The sequence below is a fragment of the Ixodes scapularis genome, unplaced genomic scaffold (assembly GCF_016920785.2).
Source record: "Ixodes scapularis isolate PalLabHiFi unplaced genomic scaffold, ASM1692078v2 PGA_scaffold5__190_contigs__length_132052651, whole genome shotgun sequence".
NCBI classification, from domain to species: domain Eukaryota; kingdom Metazoa; phylum Arthropoda; class Arachnida; order Ixodida; family Ixodidae; genus Ixodes; species Ixodes scapularis.
Window position 1 is genome coordinate 51,342,240 of NW_024609880.1, and position 24,794 is coordinate 51,367,033.

A 24,794-nucleotide genomic window follows, 5' to 3' on the forward strand; every position below is an offset into this window, starting at 1 on the left:
AGCAGCAGTCAGCAGTGCATGCTGGGATTCTATTCTGGTAGTAGGAAAGTTTAATGGCGCCATCGATGTGACGTTGTGCTCGTAAATCGCCCGTTGTCCGCTAATACGAATTCGTCTCTTAAGTAACTAACCTAAAGTTTAGTTAAGTAAAATTTTAACCTTTACGCGCAATGGGCGAAGAACGAGAGATCGACAAAGGTGAGCGTTCGGAGCGTTAGTTTGCTAGGCCTACTGAGCGCGACCGCTCGCTTGGGCAGGCTTGGGTGAACGCTGGTCATTTTGGCATCCATGAAAGATGTAGCTAAATCGTCCCCGTTAATCGAATTATCGCCCTTCATCGCGATGTTCTATCGAGCGAACACCCTAGGATGCGTTTGGGTGCGGAAGCTTCGCCACTTCTGGGGTTGCTTACGGTTGTTTTTTAATCGGTTCTAACGAGACGCCGGCAGTCAGTGTTACCGGCGCTGAGTCCGCGTGGGCGCTCTTTTCAGCGTTCGTGCGCCATGACCTAAACGTTTTGTGTAGGTGATTACTTGAATCATGGCCGGGACTTCGCATCGTTGTGCGCTTTAATGCTGGCGTTTCAGTCGTCCGATTAACCGAGCCTTTTGTTTTCGATTTCGAGCCGGCTGCTGCGATTCCTTTTGTTACGTGTTTTTTTGTAATTGATATTCAAGAACACTTTCCCCGTTCAGACATTCATCTTGTGCTTCCTTTCTGGTCCGAGTGATTGTCAGATTCATCGCGGGAATCGATTATGTGCTTCGTTCGTGCTAATCGTGGGCTCATTGCAACTGCCTTCGTTTCTGTTATTTGTCTGTACATTCGAAAACGGGTCCATATCACAAGAGCGAATGACATTTTAGCGAACGGCGACATTTTTTCGAAAACACGGTATTACAGACTTCGTGTTCGAAAAACACGGATTCAGGCTTCCGTGTTTTTGGATAAATCCGGAAAACACTCGCCGGTGAAGTTTTCGTCAATTCGAATGTATCCGAAAAAAACTCAAATGGAAAAATAAAAAGCAAAAAAAAACAAAACGGTTTTATTAATAAGCTTTGTGATAGCACAGGGTTGGTGGTCCTGGGGAGAATTCACTTCTGTTTCCTTTGAAATCTCTGGCTATTGATAAAAGGGGATTAACCATCTATCTTGTCAAGGTTCATTCAGAACAACGGGTTATTTGTACTTCAGTGCAGGGACTCAAACCAAAAGATATAACATTTCGGTTACGTTTAGCGTTTCCTGTTTATGTTGGTTTCGTTTAGTTTTTTTTACGGTTTCGGTTACTAACTACACAATCCTAAAAACCGGTTTATTTTGGTTTCTTTAATTAGTTTTTTATTGAAATGCTAGGCAGTAGTTTTATAATAAATAGTTCAAAGTAGTACCAGATATCCAACAACGGGACATTCCCAATAACAAGAGCTCAAAAGCGTCTTAGTACTTTTAATTGCTAAAATGTTGCACACGTTTCTAGCTCCAACACTTGTTCACTACATTTATTTGCATTATATAGTTTGATACCCAAGCACACATGTCACTGCCGCTACTCAATGATAATCACATTCTATATTATAAAAATGAACATCGCTGCTTTGTTGTTCGGCAGTGTTTGTAACCAACACTTGGAAAGTTCCCACTGGGTGCTCGAAGAGCCATTCACACCTTCTTGTTGCTATAGTTTGTTGCAACCTAAGATATGCAGAAGAGGCTTTGCACACACTGAAGGAACAGAACTATAGCCCTCCTCTAGTAAAATACTGCTAAGTGGAATAAAGTAATAAAATTTAGAACTGGGCTAGTTGGTGAAAGTGAAACATAATGTAAATGCAATAGCGCAAAACATGGAAGACTAAGGGGAACGAACAACACAGAGAACTGTAAAAAGCGTCTTGTGTTGTTCGTTCCTTTCCTAGTCTCCGTTGTGTGCTGTTACACCTACGTCATGTTTGCTATTTTTAAGCAAATGCATGTGGTTATAGAAGCACACATTTCTCGTCTGATTCTGTGATGCTAGAAAAGTAGTGCATTTATATAGTAGCGCCATTTTTCTCCGGGCGGAGCTTCTTTTACAGATATGTTGCAACGTCACGTACTACCACCGAGCCGGAATTTTACGTTGAACCTCAAGGATCGACTGGTTTGACGAATTTCCGACTTTTTAAACAGGTTCTACAAGACTTTGTGGGCAGTTTGGCTAGACTTTAATACGGGCATGTCTCGGTTTGGAAAACACGTTTTTACAGAATAGGTTGTTTCATTTATAAATAGTTAAAACTAGCAGAACATAATTCTAATAATTTAAAAGTTAATAACATAATTTATTCTTGCTATATTACCTAAATAACCAAACAGTGCTGCCCTTACTAAAAGTAGAATGTTCGACTTCATCATTTGGTCATCACCATCCAATCCAAAACCAACTGAGCCAGTACGTCGCGCATGCGCATAAAGATGAACCCTAATAGAGCTTTTTCAAACTTTTCAATAGAAGTTCGAAAATGTTGAACCTGGTCGAACTTGAACCTTAGCCGGTTTGCGACATCCCTAGTTGCAGGTCAGGAACATTGGTGGTTTTGAAAAAACCGAGTCGGATGGACATATAGAATTCTAAATTATTACTTAATAGTTTAATGCCCCAAAGGCGACACATAATGAATGCCTATAGCAATTGTAGGAGTGTGGTAAATTCAGAAATAGAGGCATTTCATTCTAAGCTCTACCACTGATTCCAACTAAGTATTCTTAATCCTAAATTTGATTGAACGTAAATGTATTGCCAGATGCACCACTCGCTGACGGTAACTGTCAAATGGCCACAACGTTTCAAGATCCCTCCTCAAAGTCATTCTTGTGAAAAACTAACATTTTTTTTTATTTTGCGGTTCATATAGGTTAATATCGGTGACCGGTAAATAATTTACGGTTGTGGTTTTCATAAATTTCAAATAACGGTTTCATTCCAGTTACGGTTAGTGAAAAAATTTCGTTCCTAAACGGAGCCCTGCTTCAGAGTCATGACAAAAGCCCCTGTTCCGGTTACCAGTTTAGAGCATAATATTTGTGCCTAGTAGGAGGAGGGGTAGTATTTCTATAACGGTGAAAGCTACGAACCTGTAGGTTGCAAGGAGGGGGCAGGGCAGCTGGTGCTTCTATGTTTCCCACCGACTATGCCCAGGTGTTCAGCTAATTCAAAGTATTGACACTAAAAGAAAGCTGAAGAGCTTTTCGAAAAAAATGAGTTAATGGTTGATTTTGACATGTTTGTGCCTGCCGAGTCCAAATATTGCAACCGTTTGATCCAAAATAATCGCTAAGCGTGAAAAAAAGCAAAGAAAGCAAGTGATTGCCGCAGTGACACGCCATTGGCTAGTCACGCGTGACAAGCCACTAGGTCATACGAGGACCATCTCGACTCTCGCTTGCTCCGTCGCTTGTTGAAATAGCCGTGTGCCGAGACTTCTGCTCTTGTAAATCGGGTTCGGCTTCCGATTTTTCTAAATCTTTCGGTGGATCCGACAGAGGAATGTGTCCAGAGGACCCTTGACGTGACAAAGTATGTGCTCCAGATGTTGGGAAACCAGAAAAATGACCTCCCACAGTAATAAGGGCAGACACGACGAGGCACCGCTTGCGCAGACGCGACGTGGCCGGCTTCATATGTTCAGGAACATACTGACTGCTACTTAATATAACATAAAATGGTGACAATAAACGGTGTGCTATCGACAGGACGCATCAGGCCGGATTAGCATGACCCTCCCCTAAATGGTCGTCAGGACAAGATTTCGGCACACATCGGCCTTCATGCTTGGCAGCTAGTGGACACGTGAGCGTGCAGGCTGCATTGTTCACCGGGGCTGAAGTGGTTTGAAAGGATAGTATAATCAACTTCGGGCGACAGGAGAGCTTCCTCTGAGATGAGCCAGGGTCGCCTTTCTGCCACCCTTATGTCCTTGCATACTACGCGAATAACTGCGCAGAAGGTCCATCCTTGTGGTAGCGGTACCCTCCGCTGCGTTTAGTTTGTTTGCCGCCAATTACTTTGCCTTTACAGCTTTAGAAAAAGGGGAGATGTGTGCCTGGCAGCCCTCAATTTGATGTTGAATTCCTGAAAGCTTCCTGGGCCTCTACGTACATTCACATACTCAGGGTGCCTACCGACCGGGAAAACCGGAAATTGTCAGGGAATTTTAAGACACCTGGAAAAGTCAGGGTATTGTCAGGGAAATTTCCAAAAAGATTGCCGAGTCAGGGAATTTATCCCATGCTCGCCCGCTTACGCTAGAACCGGCAGGCACGGGCAGGCATAGCCACGAGCGCAGTCAAGTGCGGCGTCGCAACCCCCTAGGCGCGATGCCACCCGCTCAATTTTTCACGCGCTACGCTTTACACGAGAGCATGTGCGAAGCTGGCGACTCGCCATTGTTTTAGTACACTCTAAAGCCACTAAATAAGCTACACTTTAGGGTAGCAACGCTAAAGTATGGCGGCTAGAGAGTTACTCACAGTTACTAGTGAAGCAGAGTAGCAGCGGCAATTTCGTTTAGTTCGTGACTCTAGTCAGGTGGTGTTGCCCTAGTACGAGGAGAGACAGTTGCTCTAGCCGATACTAGGTGGCGTGAGTCACCACTCACTCAAAAAAGAACAGCCGTCGTTCATTCATCTACCCCCTGAGAGGCACGCGCCTAGCGATCCATTCGTTTGTCAGATATGGTGCTTTCGCGCTTCCCCGTAAACGCAGCCTGGACGCCTGGACTCTACGATCTCTGCCACGTGCGTTTGTGGCTGTGGGTTGCGCTTTCTATTGTGTTATTTTCCGAAAGTGGAGATATGTTTACTATGTCGCTGTCGAGAAAGTGCTCCTTCAATCTCAACTGGACAAACCCGGACATATGCACAAATGCAAGTTGGATTCGGCCCATTCCAAATGATCCAAATAGTGCTCACTGCGCAATGTGCTGCAAGAAGTTCTCCCTGAGCAACATGGGGAATAGGGCGATTGCTACTCATGTTGAGGGTAAGAAACATCAAGCTGCTATGAAATATCTGCAAAGTGTTTCCCAGAGCCCAGTCGTATTTTTTAAAACTGTGACAAATGCGGACTTGCCTTCCGCGACAGCAACGGGTGTTTTTTGTCCGGTGGTAACAATAGTGCTTGTAGGGCTCCGGCAATGCGTCTAACCACCGCCGCGGAAGCTCTTAGCCTCTGTGAAGACGTGGGTAGTGGTCTTTTTATTGAAGAAGGAAGTCACAAAGGCCGGGGATCATGTGGTGCTTGAACACTATAACAACTCATGGGTCTTTCCGTTCAGCGGCAGCGTCTGCCTCGCTGTTTCCGTTGATGTTCGCCATGTGTGAGACCGCCAGAAAAATGCAGCTTGGAAAAGACAAATTGGGATATACAATATGTCGTGGTATCGCCCCCTACTTTCAAGACAAGTTACTAGCAAGCCTCTCTAACGTGCCATATCTGGTGGTTGCTTTTGATGAGTCACTGGACAAAGTAACTCGGAGAACAAATTGACGTACTGATCAGGTGCTGGGACCAACCTTCCTGAAACAGTAAACCCTGGTCAATGCTGTATTCTAAATATCTTCTAAAGTTTGCTTTATCTAACTTAAAGAAAATATTTTATGTTGTGAATAGTGTCTATCTATCATATATGGTGTTTTTGTGTCGGTAGTTGTGGGTCAGGGAATTCAATTAAAATAGTCAGGGAAAACCTGGAAAAGTCAGGGAATTAAAAAAAAAAAAAAAACAATTTGGTAGACACCCTGATACTTCTCCCAAGATTTGTTGACTGCATTAGACCACTACCAAGCATTATCATTGTCCAATCGCATTTCTAGGGCCCAAAGAACCGTTTCATAACACACAAACTTTATACAAAAATACTAACTTGTAAAAAAAATAAAAAATTAATTCACAACAGAATGTCAAATGTCCAAAAAGTGCTCCTGAAAAGAATATGTACCTATGGAAGGAAAATTTAACAAAATTTTATGTTTACGCTTAAAAAATATGTGACCTCAAAAAGTATGAGCCACTTTAAAAAAAAAAGAAAAAAAGTCCATGCTAGAACAAGTTGCACTGTGAAAGTCACATGAAAATAGGCCCTTTTCCAGACTCAAAGTTCGAGGGTCTCTTGGGTGGAAGATGTGTGGGTGGAATATTTGTGCGTGCATTTGTCCTGCCCACATAGGTTAAACGTGTCCTTGAAAAACCTTGAATTTGAAAACTGCATTTTCCAGACCTTGAAAGCCCTGGAATTTCTAGTGATGCTTCAAAAATCTTAAATTTCCCAAAGATGGTCAGCTTTTTTTTTGTCAGAGATATCTGTGGCATAATAGAGGAAAGTGTGTTGTTACTGTGATCGTCTGCAAATGGGTCATTTGCCTCTTGCAGACAAGGACAGGCGTCGCGAGCGCCGTCGCAGTCGCTCGACATCGAGGGGCCGTGAGCGCAGGAAGCGCTCTAGGTCACGTGAGCCCAGGAGGAGGAGGTAAGCAGACATCCGTTGACCAAGTGCCCGCTTAATAGGCAAGCGTTTGTGACTACCATACTCGGTTCGACCCTATGCTGGCAGTGCGGTGGAAGCTATGTGCTCGTGCGGCCACTCGTACGTCAATCTTTGGCCACATGATCACACTCCCGAACATACCCATGTGCAGGGAGTGGGTGTGATGACGAAAGATAGGTAGCTGGTTTGTCTAGCAAGCGAGCTCACAATTCCCACTGCGCTGTCAGCTCGAGATGAATAGAGTACACTAAGTTTCACTCAAGTTATGAGCCTTACTTGCCGACAATATGCTGTTCCATTTTTAGACACTTTTGCATTGAGAGAGAGTTTCAGTGTTCTTTCTGCTTGTGTAAGGATGAATGCACACAGTCGAGTCCTTTAGATCGGGCGGTGGGTTAAGCATGCCACCTAGCCAGGGGTTTAATTAACAACATTTTATCTCTACCTAATTACAAAACGTCTCTAGCTCTCTGCTCGTTGCGGAAATCGGAAGCATAGAAGACATCAATAGACCTGAGTAATGCTTTGCCCGTGATGTCAGATCTCTGTGGAGACCCCCATCCTTCTGCAGTCTGATTGACAAATGTGCCCTTGACGTGCGCTCTGCGCCTCCCCCCCCCCCCTTTGCAGTCGCAGCAGGGAGAAGGTTGTGGTCCCGGGCGGCCCAAAGAAGTCCCGGCGGAGGAAGCCCTCGCTGTACTGGGATGTGCCGCCTCCGGGGTTTGAGCACATTACTCCGCTCCAGTACAAGGCCATGCAGGGTGAGGGAGCGCCGTGGGGAGTGCGCCCAATGGGCAGGAAGGGGTCTTGTGCCTGAGTTGCCGACAGGGAGTGCCTTTCAAACGCCCGACCTCCAGCACGCGCTCCATGCCTTCCGCCGTTTGTGCGCATCGTCGGACTTTTCGGACGTGGCACAACTGAAGCTCCTCCCTGTTGTTCTTACCCTGTCATTGACTATTATATGTGCCGCCCAACTGCCTAATGCAGTTAAAGTGTGTGCTTGAGTTCTTGCATACCATTTCCAGAGGGGGGAGGCTAAGAGTAAAGTTGGCAGTTTTAAGCAGCCGAGGAACGATATCGGATAGGAATGTTACGCAAGCCTGCTGGCTCTAGCGGGACCCAAGTATACTTGCACACAACGCCACTGACCAAGACGCTTTGTCGGTGCGTAATTTCGAGGCTAAAAACAAATGGGAATTTTCTTTCAGCTCTCCTTTGCAAAACTCGACGACCGAGTTGTGGAGATTGCATTGTTGGCATCGTCATCTTTGCGATTCCCACGACGACAACGTTTAAATGTTGCTCGTGTGGTAGGCATGAGCACTGCGTGAGCGTCTGATTTGAGCTTGCGACACTCAATGCCTCGACGTGTATTCAAGCAGCGGCTCGTGCCCGGCTGCCGCGACGGCGGGAGTTGCTGAACCGACTAGATTGTGCGTGGCTGCTTGTTTTTTTGTTTTTTATCCTGGACTATCTCATGGAGGTTTGTTCAGTACTTCTGGAACACGACAAAAGCTACTGTTCGGGTTTCCGGTTAGGAGCATAATATTTGTGCTTCTTAAGAGAGAGGAGAAGTTGTGTTTTTATAGCAGCAAAAGATGTTAATGTGTAGATTTCATAGGATGGGGAGGGCAGCTGTAGGTTTTATGCATCCAGGAGTTGGAAATTTCAAAGTACCGACGTTTATTGAAGTAACGTTTTGTAAAGATATGTCGTGGGACAGTTAGTACTGCCAATTGCAAGGGTGCCAATGCCAGATGCACCTGCAGAAATATATTTTGATGGCAAGTTTTTCTTTACAAATATAGTGTGTGGTTTTATCTGCACAATATTTATTTTTATTTTAAAGAAAAGAACACAGTAAAATTCTAAACTGAGAATTTGGGAAAATTGGGAATCTTAACAAAAATTAATCCAAATAAACCCCATCTCCAGCAGAAAAAAAAAAAAAAAAAAAAAGCCTTTGAATTACGCAAAAAAAAAAAAAAAAAATTAACTTGGCAAACGTGAAGTCTTAGTTATGAATGACAAGGAATAATTCTAGGCTGTATTTACTGAACGTACGAAAATTGTTGCGTCGCGCCATTAACGACAGAGGAGAGCTAATGCGCAGGCGAGAGCTGGTGAAGGCCAAGCTGAGAAAGCCCCCAAGACAAGGGAAGGAAAAGGACAAATATAACAAAGGCTTTAAGATTTTGTGTTTTGCCCCCCTTTTTTTTTTCCAGGTGTTTTCTCGGCTTGACGGCTTCATGACCCCTGCTCGGAAATCCTAACAATCAAAAGTCATCCTTAAACTTTTTTTTCTTTGTCCGTACGGAAATTTTATTTCTGTGTGTGGGATTATTTGTTTTCCATGGAAGCCATTATTGTTGTATATATTGTAGATGCTGTTAATATCTGCTGCAGGCATTTTTCTTGGGTTGCCAATAGTCAACAAAAAGATTGTTTAGAGTGGTGAGGAATGCCTTTTAGCTTCCCGCTTGAGGTTTGATTGTGCGCGGGTGATTTGTAAGCACCATGGAAAGTTGCAAGCTCTCACCGTTTTAGGAGGCGAGTGGGATGGAGAGAATAGGCCATATCCAAGATTCCTCTCGGCTATCACCTGGTATATTGGAGAATTTTCGCCATCTCCCATTGTGGACGAGTCACATCTGCATTCGACTCAGTTTGCATTTTATTGGGACAACGTATTTGTACATTCAGTAAGCTGTACAACAACAAAAATAAAAGATGGCCGCAAGATTGCGAAAAATAGTTTGAGCAACAAGGTCGCGAGATTAGTCACCGAAGCAATGAAATGGGTCATCCAAGTAAGTGAACAGTCCATGCTAGATGACACCGTGTGAATGGTTGGGATTGCACTGGCAGTACGCAATTGTATTATAGATATCTGACTTCTATTTCGCTGCGACCAATTTATGGCAAAACAATCTGTACCCTTAAATATGGCGGTAACTCGATAATTGTTCATAGGTATGCAAGATGGTGCTTGTTTTTGTATATGGTCCATTACTTCATCCTCCCTCTTTTCACTTGTCCATCGTCTCACCTTGTCCCGCATCCCTGTTGCAACGCAGCCTCTGGCCAGATCCCGGCGACGATGCTGGCGGCTACGGGGGCCCTGGCTACGGCTGCAGTGGCGAGTGTGGGCGGGGGTCTCGGGGGTGGGATGGGGGCGGTGGGAGGAGGGAGCCTGGCGGGCAGCACCCCGCTGGCCCCGGCCGCCATTGCCCCCGTGGCCCCCGCCGTGCCCATCGTGGGCAGCACCATCACCCGGCAGGCGAGGCGCCTCTACGTCGGCAACATCCCCTTCGGCTGCTCAGAGGCAAGTCGACCCCTCCTCTTGCGGGTGGCCTTGAGAGGAGTCACCGTAGTCGCCGAACTGTCGGCGACTACGACTACCACTAACAGTATGCATGTCGTTACGTAGGCGACGCGATAGCATACGTTTACCTAAAGACTGTTTTCACCTTACATCAGTGCACTTGCGCTGTTGGGTCTCCATAGCCACCGACGGAATGAGACAGGCAGGACGTGTTTTTCGAATGCCCAACCTTTGCTTCGTGTCTTCTACTGCGCGCTCAAAGTGCACGAGACGTCGAAGCGTTGTGGGAGTTGGGAAGCTCGCGCCGTTGGCGGGGTAACTGAAGCACATTCCTGCTGTTCTTGTGAGTGGCTATGGCGGTACACACGTCGTTACACGGGTGCCGCAGTAGTAGACGTCGACCCAAAGACAATTTCCGTCTTTTGTGGAAGAGCGCATTGGTGCCGTCTGCAGGCTAACTGAGACTGTTTTTTTCCACTCTGCAAAGTACCCCGCTCGACGGTGCCCGACGGAATTCGGTGTGGAATAAGCGGGCAACAGAGATGGCAGTGCCCACGGGACGGTCGGGTAGCCGAGCGTAGATGGTCCGGGGTGGGGGTTTTCATTGACAGCCAAGAAACCCCCGCCGGTCTCGGCGTCAGTGCCATCAAGCGGTGCAGAAGCCCGCGGACCTTGTTTGAACAATGATGCGCATGCTAGTGAGAGCTTTTGTCATAAATAGGCTTTAGTGAAAGGTTTGAATTTTAATATGAATTTAACTCGCACCCGGCGACAATATTCATCTCGGGAACCCCTGAAAGGCCCGAGTAGCTTTTGTTGGGATCCCGAGGAACCCAGTTTCAGGACCCACGATCCAGGCACAGCTTATCTAGTTGTTCTAGCTCTGAGTGGTTGCAGCCTGTGGCTTTGCTCCGGCGCGAGGACGAAAAGTGCCGTGATGGGAGGCAGGGTGGAAGAGAATTGTGATTTTTTGTTTTAAATTGAGGAAGTCAGATTTATTTGATCGAAATCAGATTAGTTTGATTTAAGTCAATTAGTTCTATTTGAAGCACTGTAGCTATCAAATACTGATTCCTTATCTTATCACGAGATGTATTTTTAAATGTGACAGATTGATTGATCAAACCGTCCAATCACTGAAAACGTTGCAAAAGCAAGAATTGCTGTAAATTTGAATTACAGTTTAATTAACAGCTCTTTTTTTTATTAAACCCCGCTGTAATAATAATAAAAAAATTTTTTATAGTGAGTGCTATATTAGCTTTTTTCTTTCACATATTGATTTGCTTGCAGTGGGACATTACGTTCTAGTTTTTGTTCCTTTCGCATTCTTATTCCCAATAGGATGGTTTGGAACTGACGAACGAGGTGGAAGGTAGAAAGAAAGCTCATTATCGATTTGATCAAAAGACTACTACTGCAGTGGGCTGGTGTTAAGCGTGATATAAGTCTTCCTTGCTCGACGATTCGTCGATTTAAATACAAAATAGATGCACACAGAGAGCATCAAGTCATAAACTAACGATAAGTAAAAAGAATAGTTTTGGGGTTATCTTTGAGGGTACGGTTTGATTTAAATCATTGTTGCAAAAACCGTTCTGATTTTTAAAAAAAATTTAACTTGATTTTTAGTTTCCACCCTAAAGGGAGGTGACCGGTGGCGTCTCTTTTCTTTTTGCCTGGGAGCAGGAGGAAATGATGGACTACTTCAATGCCCAGATGCATGCCTGTGGGTTCTCCCAGGCACCGGGCAACCCTGTGTTGGCCTGCCAGATTAATCTGGACAAGAATTTTGCTTTCTTAGAGGTGAGTGCACTTGACACTGACCTTGGGACACCATGCTGTCCCACATTTGTTTTGTGTCTTTCAACTTGCTAGGGGTATAAGACGAGCAGGTGTGGAGGTCGTAAAAAAAACCATCTGTTAACAAATCTTTTTTTTTTTTTTTTTTTGCAGCTAGGCACTAAGGATTGTAATCTTTTTTGTTCAAATATGGGATCGAGCTTTTGAGCTGTCAAGTTCGGTATGCCAGATGTGGTGGAAACCTTCCGGGGCACTTGTTCTTCAGCAAAGTGTTGCGACATTTAATTCAAAAGGCTCATATCTTAACCGAGCTCTGCTAACTTTCAGCTTTGGCTGACCTTACCTTTGAGCTTTACATTCTTGTCATTGCTCAAGGCTGCAGTGATGTGATTCCTGCGCCAATTGCGCCAAACTGCGCCAGGGGCTGACCCTGCTACATCATGCTACATTTTTCCAAAATATGGCTGAACTGCGCCAAGCCTGCGCCAAAGGTCCAATTTCGGTCGCCTTTCAAAACCGAAACTAAACTGAGAACCGTAATTGAGCATGCGTGAGCTACAGGTGGCGCAAGCGGCCGCCCGACAGAAAGTACCCAGCATCAATCGTCCATCCGGTCTTGCATGGTTTTTGCCGCCGTCTCGCGCTTCGCGCCCTCGTTGCCCTCGTCGTCGCGGGAATCTCGACTTGCGTCTTCTTTTTAAAATTGTTTCAGCTATAGACGCGGGCGTGTGCGGACGTTCCGTCGCTAGTGTGCCGGGTGCCAGCATTGCCGTCATGCCGTGAAACAAAACCACGTTTTTGCACTGCGAGAGTTAGTTACTTTGTGAGCTGAAAAGCTCGCACGACCACTGTCACCGTGGTCGTGCGACGTCGGGTGTTGCCGTCCCCACGTCGTTGCAGATATGGCGCTTTCTTAACTTGTTCGTCGACATTCCTCTTGTTCAAATAGTATACTGTACTCCAAAAATCCCTCTTTAACTATAAGACTGCTTCTCGAGATATTTATTACCTAGATTTCTCTCGGCGGGCTTTTTTTCGAGAGGGACCCCGCTACGTAAAAAATCGGCCGCAAAAGAAAGTTGGTGAGGAGAAGTGAAATAAAGCAAAGAAGGCAATGTCTGCACGTTGAACTCACACAGCGCGCTTGTTTGTCTCGAGTTCAGTCGTTGCTCAGAGCGCTCCAAAAATCTTTGACCCTGGCTCGCGATGTCATGCATCGATGCGCTCAGGTTCTGTTTTTCTCTGTATTTTGCTTGTACCTCGTCTGCCGGCCTGACAAGCACGCGCCGCTGGACTGTTTTTTTTTCGTCGAATACTGGACAGTTGCATTTTGCATATATTTTGGGATTCAGTTGACGACGGAGCGGTGTGGCATTGTTTCGGTTTCGATTGAACAGCCGTTGTCTCCGCTCGCGCGACGAAGCACGTGCCACTGCAAGCCTGCTGAAGTTGCCCTCACGTGCATGTGAACATGACTGCACGACAGAGCACCAGCCGGGACGGTTGCAATCCAATGTTTTACGTTCGCTTACTTTTAACGAAAATCTGGCACGTCGGGAACCGGGAACCAGTAAAACGGTGGCGAGCATTCTTTTCGGAATTGCTCGGCAACGCCTACAACACTGTACACTTGTGGGATGTATCGGCAGTAAAAACACAAACAGCGAGTTCCGTCATAACACATCACAAAGTGCTCTTCGTTTGTCCAGCACTTAAAACAAATATTTTTATTTTTATAAAAATATTTGCTCAAAAAGCCTTTTTTTTTCCTCCAAAACACTGTTTTGGCTTGTCCAAGAGCCACTTTTGCTGCTCCAAAGGCAACTTTTGCTGCTCCAAAACACTGTTTTGGCTGCTCCAAAAGGTGCCTCAAAATGGCTTAGGCCAATCACATCACTGAGGCTGCCATAATGTTTGGTGTCCCCGCATTCTGTTCTAACCGACTGTTCCTTTTCCCCGCCGTGCAGTTTCGCTCGATCGACGAAACCACCCAGGCGATGGCCTTTGACGGCATCAACTTCAAGGGTCAGAGCTTGAAGATCCGGAGACCTCACGATTACCAGCCGATGCCTGGAATGGCGGAAACGCCTTCCGTTGCCGTTCCAGGTGAAACCACGCCCCAGCAGCAGACGCCAGCATGGCTGCTCTTTGTCCTCTGCTTCCTTTCCAGTTGCACGGACCTTCCTTTCCTTTTTTTCCTGCCAACTGTTTTTGCGCGGATTTCATTCTTTTATTCCCGAAGTTATGAGCATTGGACTGATGAGCTAGCATTGCTAAGGGGGGTAAAGTAAATAGTCGTGTGACTGCTGTTTGAAAAATATTCGCTTCAAATAGATTGTTGAATCTGAGGCTTAAATAAGATGTTATTCAACAATATTCTTAATTTTAAGACCGCTTTCCATGAAGTTGGTAAAGGGGCTGTTATGAAGGCACTCAAGTTTGGTGCGCTGAAAGTTGCATTTTAAGATGAGGCGGGGTCAAAAAGTTTCCTATTGCTGTGGAATGTCTGGAGCATGCCAGCAGTTTCATTAGTAAATATGCTCTTGTGGAAGCCCCCATTATTTTTGGCACTTAGAAAATTTAACTCTAAATACAGCATTTTGTCATATCATGAGATGCTCTTAAGATTACATGTCATGCTTCCTCAACTTTCTCAATGAAAGGCAGAAAAAGCAAATTTTGGGGCTGTGCAAAAGTGCTGATAACAGCTATATCTCATACCCAATTGCTGCGGTAGCCGAGGTGGTTTTGTCTTGAACTTGGGTTTTACTTTGCAATATGGAAATGGCTGTTTTCGTGCTCTGAACTTTTGCTACTGGGAGTTTGTCCTTTACCTCTTTTTTAGGCTATAGGCCCATAGAAAAGCTCTAGACTGCCTTTTCATCCATAATAATAATGCTGCTTTCGTAACTTGCAGGACTCCTTAGGGCCTCTGGTGTCACGGGTTCATTCCTACAATTACCGGGTTTGGGGGGGGGGGGGGGCAGACAGGAAAATTTTATTTCAGTGCAAACGGGGTGGGTTTTATCTAGGGTCTACGTCATCGCAGCCCACAGGCCGGAAGCTTTTGCAGCCACAGCTTTCTTTTTTTTTTCCTTTTTCTCCCTTTGTGCCCTAGGTTTTCAGGTGGTTCCGTGGTTCCATGGACGTCGCGAGTGTTTTCCTTCCAGTGTCCTTTCCCTCTCCCCCCCTTGGTTTTCCCTCCCACTCTTTGCTCCCAATAGATGACTATCTTTCCCCACCTTTCTCAGGAAACTGTTGGGGGGCGGGGAATGGGACCCCGGGAGACACGTGGCTTGGTTTCCTTTCAGGTGTTATTTCGACGGTAGTGCAGGACTCTCCGCACAAAATATTCATTGGTGGATTGCCAAACTATCTAAACGAAGACCAGGTATGGCTGCCTCCTTTGTCTCTCTTGCATCATTTAATTGCCATCCTTTTTTTTTTGATATTGATGCATGTTGGTTGTTTCCTTGGTACCGTCTTGGAAAACCTGTGTTCGCAGCTTTGTGCATTGTCATGTTGTGATTCACACATACGCATTTTAAGTGTGATCTGCTGCATTGCTTATGGCGCGAGAACACACTGGCACTGTCCATCAGTCAGCCCTGGAACTCTTTAGTTCTGGATATATTTTGCGCGTGATTTTGTCTTCCTATGCATCCGAAATAATCTGACATATTATAAGCAAACTGTTCTTAAAGATGGTGCGTAGATTTGATCTTGCATATACTGCAAAACCTTCGGCCAAACCTTGAAGTACTGAAAAACCTTCGGTCTCCCAAATGCTGCGAAACCTCCAGTTCAGGCATATTGCATGGGGTTCCAGGGCTACCTTATGGATGGAACCCACCAGGCGCCTAGCCAGTGGGGGGGGGCCCAGGGGAGGGGGGCCCATTGGGCCCGGACCCCCTGAAATCTACCATTTTGCTGGGGCCTCCCCTCCCCCTCATACAGCATTTTGTCATGGAGAGCCCCCCCCCCCCCCTCGAAATAAAATCCTTGCTACGTGCCTGGCACCCACGTGTCTCCTAGTTACAAGGTGTTAGGAGCAGTTGCAATGTTGTCGGTCACGCCCTGAATGCGGATGTACAAGTTAGCCTGAGGGTTTTGAGGGACTGCTTTAGATTTTACGTTTAAAACTGAAGAAGGTTCTAGTGTCGGCAGCTAAGGTAAGTTAGTGCATCGGCTTTGCCTTTTGGGGGTTCTGGTTGGACACGCATGTCAAACGAGGCTTTTCAAATTTGCGTGATTTAGTAAACCGCTTGACGAATGATCGGTGCACGGCACTGTAGTCGCTGACAGGACGAGAACGAGATCGATTGGCGAGGCGCTCTCTAGCCTTCCCGATCCTTGTTTGACCACGCCATTTGGGTGCATTCCTGCCCAAAAAAAGTCATCCGCATCCTGTTTGCTCTCCGAGACGCCACAACCTACGTACGGCTTCCCCGAACATGGCTTTTCTTCTCGTCGTGGATTACCTTTGGCTTCGAAGTTGATACGAAGAAGCCATCTTCCTTCGCTGCTCAGCCAGCAGGAAGAAGGGGGTATAGAGGACGCCAAATTTATTAATGCGCATTAACTGTCCTATGAAATGAAGCCTGCGCCATCTGCAATTGCAAAAAGACGAGCCATAAATTCCCGTTTTCTCATTGGCCGAGCGAAACGGCAACCTGATATCCCATTGGCTGCGACGCGTCATAGTTCCAAGGAATGCCATTCTATAGAGAAGCCCTCTCCTGGCACCGTGGCTCGCGCGCCAATAAAAAGGAGAGGGTGGCACGTGCACGGCTGCCTCTCTCTTCCCCCTCTTGGGTCACGTGTCATGCGTGGCCGGCGGGAAGGGGGGAGGGAGAGGCAGGATATTCGCACTTCCTTACCCGGTGCTCTACTGCATCATGTGTTCTACGCTCTGCTTTCAGCCATGTTGTGCCACGAGGCTGGCGTCTGCAAAGGAGGGCGGGGCACTGCTTGCAGGAATGCGCTTCGTGTTGGAATGCTTTGGCATTCCTACACGTGAGCAGTCTTAAGTGCCCTTGTGTAATTTTTTTTATTCTCGAACCTATATTTCTGAAAATAGTCCCTCCTCTGGCACGAGCTTCCTTCTACGGCGTTTCGTGGACCATGGGCATGCGCACGTGGTCAAAGGAAAGCGATTAATGCATGTTAGAGGCTGGGCTTCCGAAAGGGATGTACCGCTTTTCTCGTCCTGTCTGCGAGTGTAGACCCCGTTACGTCCTGCTGATTTTTAGCCAGCTGCAGCCAAGCCTAGGCAGCTGTTGCATTTTCTTTCCCTTTTTTTGGGGGGGGGGGGGGGGGGGGTACATAGCACTTTGTTTATCGAGATATTTCGAAGACATTCGCAACATCTTCGCTTATCTATGCTTTGTCTCGAGTCGTTAGTTCTTCAGCGATTTGTTTGAAGGTGATAAGGGCGGTTTCTGAGTGGTGCAGAGATTTGAGGAATTTTGAATTTGGGAAGGACATAAGTCTCGCAGTAATGTAAATATTTTCTTTTCAAGGGCATTTCGAAATTGTAAACTTTTTTTTTATCAAGCTAAAAAAAAAAAAAAAAAAGTAACAGTGAAAGGTTTTTTCAGAGAGGCCCTCCGTGGCTTTTTGTAGGTGCAGGGCGACGTGTGTGTGTGTGTGTGTTGTGCGTAGAGAAAGCCGAAAAGGCACTGTACATTATTATGATGGACTGTTGAACTGTCACAAACAAAAACATGTACTCATGCGTTTCCTTCTTTTTTCTCTTTTTTTCCTTTTTCCCCCCCATTCTTTTTTAATTCTTCGTAGCCAAGGTTAGGAGGGTGATTGCCTCTTCCTAGTTGCTAAACCAAATCTCGAGTCGCACTCCACCCTCCCCTCCGCCACTAATTGTGAGGCCCGTGGCAGGCAAGTTAAAACTACGCCCTCTCGTCGGTCCGGAAAGGGGGAAACCGAAGGCACTCGGGCGCAGGTGTCGTGAGAGCTTGTGCTACTGCCGTAGTGGGCCGTTTTGGAAGAAACAAAAGGAGTGCAACGAGCGTGGCCCAGTTCTCACTTTCGTGGGTCTTCTCTGCCTCTGTACCTCGCTGTTTGAACGGCATACCCTCAGTTTGGCGAGCTTTCGCCATCCGTTTTTCTAGTGAGGATATAATCTGTTGCAGGTTCAGTTGAGCGGGACAACCCCCTCCCACAAAGCTCTCCATTCGCCACGATTGATGCTTGGCTGTACTCCTTAACTCAAGGGCTTGCTCTGCTAAACTGGAAAGAGTTTAGGGCTCTGTGGCTGGGGGTTGTACTGCTGTTCCTAATTTGCAGCAGATCGTAAAGCCGATGAGATTTTTTTTTAAGGAACACTAAAGAGTGGTACAGGCGTCTTACAGTGTTTTGGTGTATAAGCACCGGAAGATGCTTCTATTTCTTTTTGCATAATTTAATCTAGAAAGACAAATAAATTACTTGCTGGGCTTGTCTAAAAATAAATGCAGAAAAAAGGCCAATGTTTTAGATGCATCATCTATTCACTTGAAGTGATGGGTACTCTGTTGTAAATTGCAAGGAGTAGTTTCCTGTTATTTCGGTTCAGTTCGAGTGGTGAGGCTGGCTGGGGACTGAAATAATTTTATGCGTCTTGTACACTCCGTAGCCTTCCTTGACAATTTGGGAGGAGACGTTTCCAAAGGAGAGGTTAGAAGGCCGTAGGAACTCGTGACACAAAACGCGGCGTTAAAGGTCGACCTGCAAAGTATTTCTCAACCGGGGCAAAAATCTCGCCACCCTTTCCATTTCCCCATCTCCTGCCGCTATCTTAACAATGGCTGCACCTTGAGGCCAGATGAGCCTGGAGCATGTCCCAGCTCATCCAGCCCCAAGATTCAGCAACAAAAGCAGTCCCCCCTCCTTGGAGTTGAGAAGGAGGGGAGTGGGAAAAGGGAAGGGTGGGGAGGTGGGATTTTCACCCTGGTTGAAAAATGTTCCGCAGGTCGGCTTTTAAGGAATGCGAACATAGTGCAGGAATTTAGCGAAGCGGTCTGCAGCGCGTCTACCGATGAGGCTCTTCAGAACCAGGCATTTCTCAGGTGGACGGTAAGCACCACACCCGACCATCTGCCCGAGGGAGGATTGGATTTCTGTGTTTTTCTCGCTGGCCGCGTCTTCAGTTTCAAAGTGAATTGGCACGGGAATCTCGTTGACGATGAAGGTGGAGTCGCCAGCAGAATGAGAATGGCAGGGAAGGTCTTCCAGCTTCCCCACCTACAGCGCGAGCTTCAACCCTGCATGCACAGCCAAGGCATGCCTAAATGCAGTGGGTGCACGCCAGAGGCGGAGCATCCGAAACAAACGCCCTGTCGTCCTCGTTCTGTCGGTGACCTTACGACGTCTTCCAGCTGTCTCTGATGGTTCCCCCTCTCCTCCGCTTCCCCCTTTATTCGCAGGTGAGGGAGCTTTTAATGTCCTTTGGGCAGCTGCGTGCATTCAATCTCGTGAAAGACAGCGCAACGGGACTCTCCAAGGGGTACGCGTTCTGCGAGTATGTGGAGGTCACCACCACAGACCAGGTGAGTGTTCGCCCTCCGTCTCGGAAGCGCGCATCGTGCCGGGTCTGCTCACCCTCGCTCTCCGACTCGCAGGCTATCATGGGACTTAATGGAATGCAGCTTGGAGACAAGAAGCTGATTGTACAGAGAGCAAGTGTTGGTGCGAAGAACAGTCAAATGAACGTGAGTAGAGACGGTTTGCTGCTGCTTTTGGCGGGTATTTCCGAATCCGGCGAGGTCTTTGGGTTTTTGCTGTGGGGTGCGTGCGATTGTCCATTGCGCTTTGTTTCGGTCTATGCTGTAGTAGTGCAGTCTACAGTGTGAGTGCCTCGCCTTGAAGTGCTAGTCGGTGGTAATGGTAAGGGCTGGCGGTACTATGAGCGCATGCTTCTGGGCCCGGTCTCACCGCTACTTTGAAATGGAGCGCGTAATGCAGCCGCTGTTGGCTTCCTGCATATGGGTTGTAGATGTGGGCAATTCGGATACTAACCCTTGTTGGCAAGGTGAACTCGTATCTCGAGGCCCGTAGGTAATTTTCAGCGGAGCAGCGATTTCTCCCGACTTGCATCGAAAGTGGGGCAGTGCGTGCGTGGCACACAGAAGGGAGGCAAGGTGCCTTCCCCCTCTGGTGGAGGCATGCTCAGTTTCTTGGTATTCTAAGATTAGAAGGCTTTGCTGCTCTCGGTGCAGAGTGGCTCTTAACAGCCAGTTCCTTGTCAGAGAGCCTTTTTTCGTTTTCAAGGCTACTTGCTCTGATCTCTCAAATTTCAATATGCTTTTGTCACTTCTCACAAGTCGTCTAAAAATCTGCACTCCTGAGTTTCTTAAGTTTTTACTTTACACCTATTATTTATTTTTTTATTTTTTATTTTTTTGTGAAGTCACATTTCTAGGAAGTCTTGTCTACTTTTAATATCCTGAAGGATGCTATTTTGCTCCTGTAACTAAATTCTTTATTTCTTCGGAATAATTTATTTCTGACGTGCTGGTACCACCTAAAGTCTAGCTTTCTGAATTTTCAAAATGTTTATCTGTTTCCCTTTTTGGCATCAAATCTTGGTTCAGGAAAACTATCATTTGATGTGGCACCTGTTTTTGAAGTGTCTGTGGTGATATTTCTTAAGGAATGGGCCTGTGAGCTTAGTCTGCATTTTCAAAGTCTTTTGTTATAAAAAACAGCAATATCTTCAACCCATGCATGTAAAAAAAAAATGTATTTTAATTTAAAATGGTATAATTTTTGTAATCACTTTCCATAGCCACATACACAAAATTTATACTGTATATATGATAAAAAAAAAAAAATTGACCATTATCATTATCTTTTCTGAACAATCGTTCCTAAAGTAGTGCAGTGTTTATTTTGTGTACTTCACATAACTCTTTAAATGATAAACTACTTCGAAAACAAAAGCAATGATGTTTCGCCCACGCGGCTCAAGTAACCGAGTTTACACTCCTCTTCATTTCGGGTCTTCATACATTGAATTTGTAAATAGCATAAAAACTCTCGGAGTCATTTTTTCCGAAGACATGCTCTGGACAAATCACGTAAAACATCTCTGCTCCAAATTAGGCAAAGTCGCAGGAATTATGAACAAGCATAGGCACGTTCTTCCATCCAGCGTAAAAAAGGTTTTGTACAATTCCTTAATTTATTCTCATTTATGTTACTGCACCATTATCTGGGGTAACATGTCTTACTCAAACTTGCATATAATACACTTATTGCAAAAAAAAGTGCTAAGAATAATAGGTAACGTTCCCTGCATACATCATACGGATTCACTGTTCAAGTCATACAAGATTATTAATATTCACCAAATCTATAACTATCGTTTAACGATGGCGTATAAATATGCGGCATTAGGACGCTCAAATGTAATTCTTCAACTGTCTGATTTAAAAGAAAAAAGTGATTATTATTCATCGAGCAATCACCAGCCCTGGCAAATTCCGAAATGTAGAACAAGCTATGGGAAACAAAAAATAAGTTATGCTTTACCGTCTATTCTGAACGAATATTTTGTTAAAAACGTATGTACTCCGTCGTAGCTGCCGAATGGGGGGCCCGGAGCCTCGTCAAGCTGCATTTATGCAGCTCTTTCTTCGGCCTCCCATTCACCACTTGTATTTGTGGTGAAAAATAAAGTTTGTAGTATCGTATCGTAACTTAGAACTTTGTATGACAATCTTTTTCCCAGCTATGAATATGCCCTGCAAGTTTCATACGAATTAAGCTAATGTTTAAGAAGTTTGCTTTCCTGAGTAGTATCTTCTCTTAAAGGGAACTGACACCCCCAAAAATTGTTCTTTTATTTTTTGCCAGGGGATTCATTTGGTGTCAGAGCACTACCAATCAATATTTTACTGCAGTGTCACATATATTTTTAATAAATTAAAAAAATGCAGCTGCTCGAAACTGACACTGAAGGGAGGAAAAAAATATAAAGGAGAAGAAAGTTACCAGAAATCACGTGGCTGTGCAGCCCTATTTCTTCTTTTTTTTCAATCAACATATTTGCAACGTTTTAGAAGCCACAAAAAATGGGTGTCTTATTTTCAGTCTATTTTTAGTATTGAGTGTGTGCCTTCGATGACCCACGACTCGGATTATCTTTGGTGGTTGCGTCTAAACCATAGAAAACGACTCGTGGCCACCGAAAAGAGAGTGAGCGTGACTCAAAACGGCCAGTTCTCGATCGGCGGTTTTCGGGCGGAAAGAAAACGAATTTCGAACCGTAAATTGTCATGTACAAATAAAACCCTCGGCGAGCATAAATACCCTGTCAGTGTCCCTTTAACATTATAATTGCTGTTTCTGCAAGCTCTGTGTGAATATGGGCTGGAGATTGCACGGTGGTTGCCACTCCTGCCATTACCTCAGTCTTTCCTCTTTGTCGTGTCTATCTTTAAAAGTGTTTGTGCGTGTGTGTGTCTGTGCAGCAAGCACCAGTACAAATCCAAGTACCAGGCTTACAGTTGCAAGGGGGCGCCGGGCCTCCGACTGAGGTTCTGTGCCTCATGAACCTTGTCTGCCCGGAGGAGTTGAAGGACGAGGAAGAGTACGAGGACATCTTGGAGGACATCCACGAGGAGTGCAACAAGTACGGCGTCGTCAAGAGCATCGAGATCCCTCGCCCCATCGAGGGCGTCGACGTGCCGGGATGCGGAAAGGTGCGTTTCCCCACCACTTGAGGTCGGCACGCTGCCATACAGTGGACGGGGCAGGCATTGGCCATTCGCACTTGCTCCAACGCCACTAAACTTCTTATTGGACGCCCTAAAATGTCCCACAAAGAACGTGAATATGTTCATCAACGAGGCGATTGTACGAAATGATGATGAAAAGCTGTCATCCAAGGGGATAGTATGATGGAAAGTGCCCTTTTGGGGGTACAACCTTCAGTGATGAAAGTTTATGCTTGCCAGTACTTTGAGTAAAACACGCAAAATCGTTGGCATCATGTGGTGCTGACCGTGTTATCCTTGACATGCTCTTTTATGGGGGACGTGATGGAAGTGTCCCACAGTTCTCGAATAACGATGCACTTGGTACTCCTGAAACTTGTAATGCCAAAACTTGTTTCTCACTCAATTGAAGTTTTCTTCTTTCGGTTCATTGTGCAACAAGCTACAGTATTTATCTCCCGCGTACCAGTTTCATAGCTTTTTGTGAAGCACTGGCGATTTCACAGAGCGTATACAGATTGTTCCTTGGGATGTCGGTGTTCAGTCATGTTTTTCGGCATCGCAAAGGACTGAGGCCGTCTTTTATCTCCCTCGCAGGCCTTTGTCGAGTTCAACTCGGTCATCGACTGCCAGAAGGCGCAGCAGAGCCTGACCGGACGCAAGTTCAGCAACCGCGTTGTTGTCACATCCTACTTCGATCCGGACAAGTACCACCGTCGGGAGTTCTAGGAATCCCTCCGGATCCGGCATCCATCAGGCCCTGGGCTCTCCTCTTTTTTTCCTCGTCATCCCGTTTTATTCACTTGCAGCGACCTTGACTCCGCATGAACATTCGTCTCGCTTCCTCATCCCCGAGAAACGATGACGTTTGGTTGGATTTCTGCTCCATCGGTTTCACTGGTTATTGAATGCTGTACTCCAATGTGTACTAAAAGCTCTCGAACCGCGGTCGCTACGAAGGCGATCCACGAAGAAGTTGCGCGATTTTCGTCGACAGTCCTTAGGACGGAGGACAGACTCTTGCGAATGCTGGGTGTCGATAAAGCGATCACGGCGTCGCGACGAATCCCCAGCTTCGTTCACTAGCACAGTTTGTCCGATGACCGCCCCTTTTTTTTTTTCTTGCACTTTGAATTGATAAGGTTTGTGCAAGCTGGGACTGAACAATAGATGTTCATAAAAGTTTTTTTTTTTTTTTTTTTTTTCTTAAATGCCATTCCGATTTTTTTTTTTTCTGTGTGTAAGTTTGTAGCACCAGTTTACGTAACTTTTGCAAAAAAATATTTTTTTAATTTTTTTTTTTTTTTTTTTTTTTTGTATTTGGCGGCTGTGTATTATGGTACTGACAAATAAACTGTGTATGTCCACATCTTGTCTCTTGGTTGTTTGAGATCGGTGCGTTTTCTGTGTTGCGACTGGGATTATACGCAGTTTTGCGAGATTCGTCCCAGGAGTATGACGATTATGAATGTTGCAGATGCTCAATTACAGTTCTCTTCCTTTTTTTTTGTTTTATTTTCATGGAAGCCCACCCACCACCCATGGTTTATTTGCGGATGCAAGTAGGATGTGGTGAAGCAACTGCCGACACATTTAGTAGAGGTGTCTGATGACCAGAGAGCTTGATGTGCAATTCGCCATTCACGGTTAAATTTATATATTGTTGCTAGAACCTGAAGTGGGCGTTTTTCTTACTGTTTTCGTAGAAGCAAAGGTGCTTTGCGTGTTCAATTACTTCGACGGGTTAATGAATGAGCATGCTACTACAACTGCGACAATATCCGACTAGCAAAACCCCTGGCTCTCTTTCCTGGCACAGTTGTCCCCAAAGCCTTGTCTCCCTGGAGCCAAGTTTAGATCTCGAGTCTCCATCGAAAATAGTTCGCTATGGCGCGTAAGCACGTGACGTGGTGTTCAGAGCTGCCCGCGTTTTCGAGCAGATGCGCAGAGGTACTAGTGGAAGTCTATGATGAAGAAATTGCAGAAGACCCCATCGTAAGTGCTAGCGCATTTTTTTTTTGTATGTTTATTGTTCACGTTCGCGATTTGCACGTAAAGCTACAAGCTCTGCTTGAGCTAGTCCTGCAGCGCGAACATGCAAATGACTCCGGTTGGCCGCATGCTTGCTGAAACGGGTGACATTATCTAGCCGTTGATTTTCAAGCAATTTATTTAAGATACCTTGCAAAACGTAATAAATCATTACAAAAAATGAAGGGGAAAAATTCCGAGGAATATTGTATTTTATTTACAGACGCATGCTCTTAGAGCCGCGAGAGTATCGTGAAATAAAACTTTGTTTGCATCACATTGCTGGAAGACCCAAATGATTGCACTAATTCATATTTAATTGTGTTATATCTGAAAGTGCTTCGAGGTGAACGCTGCGACGGTTTTATTCGCGTACACGGCCATATT

At 45.7% G+C, this 24,794-nt stretch overlaps 1 protein-coding gene across 1 annotated transcript; it reads left to right on the forward strand.

Moving 5' to 3' along the window:
• The first annotated feature begins 11 nt into the window (after nt 1–11).
• Nucleotides 12–23,496, forward strand: LOC8027906 (splicing factor U2AF 50 kDa subunit). The gene is made up of 11 exons (XM_029993961.4): nt 12–198; nt 6,416–6,512; nt 7,161–7,291; nt 9,608–9,855; nt 11,545–11,661; nt 13,626–13,764; nt 14,970–15,049; nt 19,083–19,205; nt 19,278–19,367; nt 22,131–22,361; nt 22,974–23,496. Exons 1-11 carry the CDS (start codon nt 171–173, stop codon nt 23,103–23,105), a joined length of 1,416 nt encoding a protein of 471 aa, XP_029849821.1. The 5' UTR covers nt 12–170; the 3' UTR covers nt 23,106–23,496.
• Nucleotides 23,497–24,794: the final 1,298 nt, after the last annotated feature.